This window comes from Myotis brandtii, unplaced genomic scaffold (genome assembly GCF_000412655.1).
Source record: "Myotis brandtii unplaced genomic scaffold, ASM41265v1 scaffold291, whole genome shotgun sequence".
NCBI lineage: Eukaryota > Metazoa > Chordata > Mammalia > Chiroptera > Vespertilionidae > Myotis > Myotis brandtii.
In genome coordinates this window covers 574492-583100 of record NW_005361118.1, presented here as the reverse complement: position 1 = coordinate 583100, position 8609 = coordinate 574492, and the positions used below count along the sequence as shown (strand labels likewise).

Genomic DNA, 8609 nt, shown 5'->3' with positions numbered 1-8609 from the left:
TGAGGGCGGAGGGTGGGGCGGGAACTGGGAGGAGGGGAGTTATGGGGGGGAAAAAAGAGGAACAAATGTAACCTGAACAATAAAGTTTGTCCCTTAAATCTGAATTCTATTAAATCGAAGTCCACAAAATTGAGGCTTTACTGTATTATAAATGTATGCATTATACATATATGTACGTATATGTATACATATACACAGATACAGATACTTAATGAGGAAATAGATGCACTCCCACTAAAAGTAAGATTGCTTATTGACTCTACTAATATTTAACATTTACATTGACAAATGAATTTAGACAGGAGAAAAGCAATCAGAAGCACATGAATTGTAAAAGACGCAAAACTCTATTTGCAGATGATATACTAATATACTTTGAAAACTGTAGAGAATTTATATTAAAATTGTTTCAGACAACAAACTAATTCAGTAATGTAGGAGGATATAAAAATCAATCATCATATCAAGCAATAACTGGATAGAAGACTTGTTGGAAAACCGTGGCGAGGGCTCATGGGCTGTTTTCTGGTGGGCCTGTCCCCAATCGGGGTCGGGGTTCCCGCTGGGTGGCAGGGTCGGCTGGAACGAGGGGCCACAGGCGTTCTGGTCATTCTGTAGTTCGGTCTATTTGCATATTACCCTTTTATTATATAAGACTAGAGGCCTGGTGCATGAAATTCGTGCACAGGGGTGAGGGTTCCCTCAGCTCCGTCTGCACCCTCTGCAATTTGGGACCCCTACACCTTTTTCTTATTTAGCTAACCTCTTCACATTTAAAAAAATTAACTGAAATACCACCTACACTAGGAAATCCTCTTTGAACAAATCTCTTTACAGTCTGTATTATTTTCATAGTATATCATTCTTTTTCTTTAACAGCAACTTAGAGTGGATACAATGTGCTTCTCATTCTTGCATCTGAATTTTTTCTCCTTGCTCTTGTAATAGCAAAGCTTATCCAATTTACATTTGCCCTTCAAGGGCTTATATTTGGTTCAGTTTCTAGTTGGCTCCCTTTTTTTTTAAGCAATAAATTTGAGTTGTGATAGTAAGCCTCACTTGTAATCAAGCCTGTAGGTCTCTCTATCTAAATATTTCTATAATACCTATCACTTTAGCATACCAGAGATTGTGTTCATTTATTGAAAATTACAATAAATATCAACAGATCATTTGATCTTCTAGTAATATTTTATATCAAGATGTATTATTCTAGTAATTTAACTATTACAAAATTGAGGCGTGCAGAAATAAATAACATTGAACAATAAAGAATGACTCAAATATCAAAGTATAGTACACTTAGGGCCTCCCTTGTCCTGTGCCTCAGATATCATAGCATATTACACAGTTCACATGGAACTCAGTTTTCTTTAAAATAGGAAGGGATCCCATACTCATGAAGCAGCTACTTCCACACATATTTTTTTAATTTAATTCACAGCACATACTCTTTGTACTGATTGTTGGAAAATCATCCTAGCAATTGCCTTTGTTCCTCTCTGTATTGTTGCCTTACATTCTGATGTCATTACTGCGCTTTTATCATCCACTCGCTCTAATAAGATTGTGAATTATTTAAGGGCAGAGATCATGACTTGAGCTTGTGTGTTCCCTGTCATGGTGCCTGGATAAATACTCAAATGCCATCCAGTCCAAATGACTGTGATGAGAGAGGCCCACTGTTGCTGGAGACCTCTGATTTTTATTTAAGGGGCCTCACTTGTTCTGCGCCTTTACAGAGGGGTGAGTAGGGGCTGAGGGAATTTCAGGAAACCCAGACAGAATTCTCCTCCTAAAAGATTTTGCTAAGCTGGCGGCCGGGACCTCTGGGCATTTATCCAATTAAATCCCGGACACACATCAGTAACAAAGGCACTGGTCTCCTGCTAATGCCTAGGGATCAAACCCCAGCCTGCAGGAACTCACCCCCGCAGTCAGGACTGGGCCACTGGGTGGACGTGGGCTGGTGCTCCTAATTCTGGGGAGAGGGAGACTTCCTGTGGCTGCAGCCTAGAGGCCCTGGACTCCATGCCACTCACCCAAACAGGTCCATAGCGCAGGCTGGTCAGCAGAGTGGCTTCTTCGCGTGGGATCACGGGGAGGCCTGGCCTGGCTTGTACACCCTTCGATTGATCGCGGAGAGGCCTGGCCTGGCCTGTTCGCCCCGCGATTGATCGCGGGGATGCCTGGCCTGTTCGCCCCGTTATCGCAGGGAGGCGTTGGACCCGGGCCGCCGCTTGGTCCCGGCGCACACAGAAGCAGATACAGGGCGGGGACATCCACTTGGCGCCTGCGCCTGTAGGCCCGGAGTGGCTGGGGGCATTCTAGGACCCCAGCTGCTCAGCGCCTATGTGCGGGCCTACAGGCTAGGAGCGGCCTGGGTCCCAAGGATGTTCCCAGGACCCAGGCTGCTCGTCACCTGCGTATGCAAATTAACCCGTCATCTTTGTTGGGTAAATTTGCATACTCTCCTGGTTGGCTGGTGAGCGTAGTGGAGGGACGGTCAATTTACATGTTTCTCTTTTATTATATAGGATGATACTGGTACATGAATAAACAGATCAGTAGGAAAGAATAGAAAGTCCTGAAATAGAACCAAGTGTATATGGACTTTTAGGATATGATAAAAATGACATTTCAAATAATTGGAGTGTCCATGGATTTGTTTTGACGACTTGTTAAACATTTGGAAAATGACATAATTGCATCTATATGTTAAAAAGCTTTTCTAAATATTAGTAGATGCATTGCACATACTAGTATACTCATTTTAAAAATTCTTTTGGAATTCAACATTTTTTACAGAAAAATAAAACCCATTTTTTTCTAACCTAGTATGAAGTAGGGTGAAAACATTTTTAAGGACTTAGGAGATATATATTTATATATCTATATATAATTTTTAATTTTATTGGGGTTACAATGGTTACTGAAGTTATATAGGTTTGAAGTGTACAATTCTATAATACATCGTCTGTATATTGCTTTGTGTTTATCACTCAAAGTTAAATCTCCTTCAATCACCATATATTTGGCCCCCTTTTCCCCCTTACTAATCCTCACTCTCCTTCCCTTTGGTGACCACTATATTGTTGTCTGAGTCTATGAGTTTTTGTTTGTCTTCTTTGTTCATCTGTTGTTTTCAGTTTTATATCCCACATATGGGTGAAATTATATGGTTCTTGACTTTCTATCTGACTTATTTTGCTTAGCATGATATTCTCAGGATCCATCCATATTGTCACAAATGGCAGTACTTCATCTTTTCTTATGGTTGAGTAGTATTCCATTATATATCATTTAAATCATCTTTTATTTAGTGTTTCATAATTTATCTTGAATATGAACTGCATTTATCTTTGTCAACTAAAGTGTTATTTTCCTGTTTTCTAATTTTAATAAATGAATAAATGTCTAATTTTTATATTAGCTATTTGTTGATTATTGGTTCCTCTTTTTATGTATTTATATCTGAATTAACTTGTAATGTTATTTAATTGATTGCATTTTGAAGGTTCCAGATGAGATAAAATGTCTTTTTTCTTTTGAAATATATTACTCTAATTTGAGTCACAGTTTTAACATAGAATTTGAGATGCTCATATATGCTTGACTTTTGCTAGAAAGGAAATTATATAAATGAAGTATCTAAAATGGTCACACAACAACAATAAAATAAATAATAAATAAAAAAATAAAATAAAGTGGTCACACAAGTACAATATCTAACCCTTAACTGGCTTTAGATTAATCTCTTTTTATTTTTTTTTTTATTACAGCATCCTATAGAGATAAATGAAAAAGAATTATTTAAACCAACATATATTTAATCTTTCTTCCTACCTCTTTTTAAAAGATTTTCACAGAACCCTTTCCCCTATCTTTTTTTCCTTCTCTAGTAGTTTTTTATATATTTTTCAGTCTTCTGATTTTAACAAATAGCTGTTCCTCCTTAATTTATTTGCTGAAATATCTGTTGACTATCCTGAGTTCTTTTTCTTCTTCTTCATTACTTCTTTACCTTGTAAATATATTTATTATTGTACATATATGATATTTTAATTATTTGTTTACATGTCTATTTCCCATTAGGTTGTGAACTTCGGAGCAGAACTGTCTTAGTTATTTTTTTTATGCTGATGTAATAATACTCAGTTATACTGATGTAGTAATAGTAACTGTTTAATGGATTAATGATTACAATTTTCAAACACTTAATGATTCTAATACTTTGGAACATATTGTGAACTATATTATGTGAATTCATCAAAACTACCTAAAAAGACTACAGATATGAGAATTTAATTTTGTAATATTTATGTCAGATATTCCTTAATCTTTTAAAGTTTTCTAATTAGGAAAATATACTAGTTTGTAGAACTATGTATAAACTTTCTCTTTTTATTTTAGGAAAAACTAATAAAATATGCAACAGATAGTGAGACAGTGGAACCTGTTATCTCACAGCTGGTGACAGTGCTTTTGAAAGGTTGCCAAGATGCAAACTCTCAAGCTCGGTTGCTCTGTGGGGAATGTTTAGGGGAGTTGGGGGCAATAGATCCAGGTCGACTAGATTTTTCAACAACTGAAACCCAAGGAAAAGATTTTACATTTGTGGTAAGTAATGGTAATTTGGAATGACAAGAAGAGTTCTCTGCCCTATTGAGGTTTCTATGTTCCATTTACAAAGAACTATTCAGTTTATTCTTAGGTAACTTGATGTAAACTAGGCAATTTAGGTAACTTCTGACTTTATTCCTTAATACTATTGTAAAGATCTTTAGCCAAAAAAGTAAAGTTTGAGCCCAGTTTAGTGTGCTGTGTTCTTTTAAATAAACTTTCTAATCTATTTTTGACAAATACTTAAAACTTAGCACCTTGCTGACTGGTCACGAGATAACTTGTATCTGCACTTATATTAATTTCAGTAATTTTAAAACTCTACATTGCTTTCAGACCTTAAAATTTCTTAAATTAATCTAAGTGCAGACACAAGTTATATTGTGATTGGTCATCATGGTGTTTATTACGTAAATATTACTATTTTTACACTTATTGCTGAGTGTTTCCATGGGAAACTAATTTCCCAGAGTGTTCTAAGAGTGTGTGTATAAAAAACTTTCTGAGTTCAAATGACTGCGAAATCCTATAAAACGAAATTAAACAGAACTTTTAACATATTGGTGCATATTATTTTTTGGAGCTTCTCCAGGAAATGACATATTTACAACTTTCTTTCTAAGGGTTAAAAAGACAAAACCCACAAATTGTTGGAGTTATGTAAAAGTTGAATGATTCTAATATATCTTATAAATAGCCTTTAACGCCTTAGATTTAACTTCTTCGCTACAGATTATATTTTGGCCTTACTACCAAACTTAGTTTACCTTACTATTCTTTCCTTTTCTAATTTAAATTCACCATGGAAGATATAATACAGTTTAGAAAAATTTATACAAACTATCTGATTTTTTTTCTTGTTTTTATTGAGACTGGAGTAGAAGATTCGAGTTTTGCCTATGGATTATTGATGGAACTGACAAGGGCTTACCTTGCATATGCAGATAATAGCCGAGCTCAAGATTCTGCTGCTTATGCCATTCAAGTAAGAGTGCATATAGTCATTACTGACTTTATGTTACTGGCTGTTAGTAAGAAATTTGTAATTCTGTACTTTGGAAACTCTTATTTTTTTAACTAATATTTTTGTTATTAAAGTAATACAAGTTCATAATAAAAAGTTCAGAGTACAGAAGTGTACCCTCTCAACAGATTATTGTAGGTATTTTGAAAAATTATCTCTCTATATAAATATGTATATTTTCTCCACCAAACAAGGAGATCATATTACTTATGATATTCTGTAATTTTATTTACTTTTGTGTTTAACAGTCTGTCTTGGGTAATTTCCATGTCAGTACAATTCATTTTTTTTTCAATGACTTAGTATTCATTATGAATATACGTTTATTTAAGAAATTTATTTAACACATTTAGATTATGTTTAATGTTTTGCTTTTACAAAAAATGATTTAGAGAACATACTTATATTTTTGAGCACTTTGAGTAAATATGTTAATAATATAAATACCCAGAAATTAAAATGTCTCAGAGCAAGTATAGAGCTTTATTAAAAAAAAGTTTCACCGGTTTCTATTCCCTTGACAAATGTTTTTTATCAAAATTTTAAATTTTTACCAGTGTGACAGATGAAAAATGCTACCATTTTATTTTACTTTACATTTAATTAGGAGAGAGGTATAACATCTTTTATATGTTTATTGCTTTTTTATGAATTTCCTCTAGCTCTTTTCCCATTTTTCTCTTGGTAATTGGTATATTTTTAATTGATATGTAAGACCTATTTGGATATAATGTAAATTAACCCTTTGTCTACCATACATATAATAAATACTTTTTCAGTGTGGCTTTCTTTTTTCATGTTTTTTTTTTTTTTTTCAATTAGAAGGTTTTTGTTTTGTTAGATATGCAGGTCTAGCATTCATGGTGAGAGGTCTCTGTTACTGATAAGTATTTGGAGCTTTATTATAGAGATGGTACTTAAAACTATGATTCTGGATGAGATGATCAAGAGAGGGAATATTGATAGACCGGTTCTAGTAATTGAGATCTGGACAATGAGAGGTCAGTGGGAAGAGGAGGGAACAATTAAAACTGAGAAGGAATTGCCAGTAAGGTAGAATAATGTAGTATTTTGGAAGACAAAGAAGTGTTTCAAGAAGTATGGAGTGATTCACTGTATTAAATGTTGATTACAGGATTGACAATTGACTTGGCTATCGTAACATAAATGTCATTGATGACCTTGATTAGAGAAGTTTCAGTGGAGTATAGAAAGCCTTGTTAGAGTATTTTAAAGAACATATGGGAAGAGGGGAATTATAGAAATTACAGAAACTCTTGAGTGTAGAAGAATGAGAGTGGCTGGGGAATGAATAAAGGTGGGGGAAATAACAATGCTTATATGTTGCTTGGGAACAGTTTAGCAGAAGGGAGTAAAGTGATGTAGGAGATAATGTAATGCTATTTTAAGTAGGTAAAGAGATGTGGAACGTAGTGTAGAAGTGAAAGGGATAAGTAACCGTAATTAACAAGAAAAACAATCCATCTGTAGTAACAAGAGAAAAAGAGCATGTGGGCAGTGATACTGATATTGCCAAGTTGAGTAGATATGAAGATAGAAGTTGTAGAGGTGTCTGCTGATTGCTTCTGTAAATGGTCCTGAAACCCAAAAGTCGGAGAATTAGTAAGTCTGTCACTGAAGGTTGATGAAGAGAGCTTCTGTGAGCTAAAGCAACTTTGCCAAGCATAAGAGAAAGCTGACTTCAAATAAAATTTTTATAACACTTTAAAGTTAAATGAAAGTGAGTTTTGGATATTTCTGTATTTGGACTTTTTACATATTTCCTTACTTTAATTTAAAAATACTAAATATAAAATACATTTTGCTATATAATGCTTATATTTTGTAAGTATTAGGAAAAAGCTATGCATATGGTCATTTTTAATGGAGTTTGAAAGAAAGAGTAATATATGATGGAAGATACAAAACACTAACATATTTGTCTAATTTTGAAGATTGATATTAGAGATAAAATTTTTTTTCTTCATGTATAAAATCCCAATAATTTTATTTTCAGGAAGGTAAAATATAAACATTTAATTCCTGGGCTTGAATAGTAAATTGATCTTTAACATTTGCATCTTATTTTTTAAAAATTTTAAGCTCAATATTTTATATCTAGAATTTGAGATATTTTGTGAATTTTTGAATTGTGGATTATTAGTTGCTTTCATTAAAATTCAAAAATGGTGATAAATTAGAAATAAATAAATATATAACAAGCAAAAATTTCAAAAATGGTTAAATTCTAAGAATTATACTTTTGCAAATATAGGAAATTTCGATATTTTTCTTCCAAATACCTCTCAATCCTATATTTTAATACATATTATATATAAAATACAAACTTCATGTTCAAGTATTACCACAGCTTTGTGACCTTGAATAAGTCACCTAAATGGTTCTAAGGACTGAAATAAATGTCCTAAGCAGGTCCATAACCCCATTTTATAATTCTGTGTATCTTTCTGTGTTTATTTATAACTATCATATGTGGAATGTTAGTGAATGTAAAGGTTTACCATCTTTACTAGAGATTTAAACATGTAAAATATGCATTTGTAGGAGTTACTTTCGATTTATGACTGTAGAGAGATGCCGACCGACAGCCCAGGTCACCAATTGTGGAGGAAATTTCCTGAGCATGTTCGGGAAATATTGGAACCTCATCTAAATACTAGGTTGGTGGACTCATTAAAACTATTTTCATAAAATTGTGTCTAACTGCTAAAGTTAATTTTATTTTTGATATAGTATTTTGGCATTCAAAGTTTTTTTTTTAGTATGTTTTAATATGTATTTTCCACTGTGATTTATGTTTATTTATAATTTTGTTAAATTGAAAGTACAGTTTGCCCATTAGTTAAATTCTGTAACTTTAAATATTTAGGCATATTTATTGAAGCTAAAAGGATTGATTTTTAAAAAATTCAGCCAACATAGTACTTTGTTTTTTTTTATT

The 8609-nt window shown here is 33.3% G+C and overlaps 1 protein-coding gene across 1 annotated transcript in view; it reads left to right on the top strand.

Annotated features, from left to right (window-relative positions):
- The window catches only part of ATR (ATR serine/threonine kinase), a 147761-nt gene that overhangs the window by 66195 nt on the left and 72957 nt on the right, over nucleotides 1–8609 (top strand). Inside the window, exons 21-23 of the mRNA XM_014542147.1 lie at nucleotides 4414–4620; nucleotides 5495–5608; nucleotides 8213–8328. Coding sequence (XP_014397633.1) covers nucleotides 4414–4620; nucleotides 5495–5608; nucleotides 8213–8328 — 437 coding nt within the window. The remainder of the gene's footprint in view (nucleotides 1–4413; nucleotides 4621–5494; nucleotides 5609–8212; nucleotides 8329–8609) is intronic.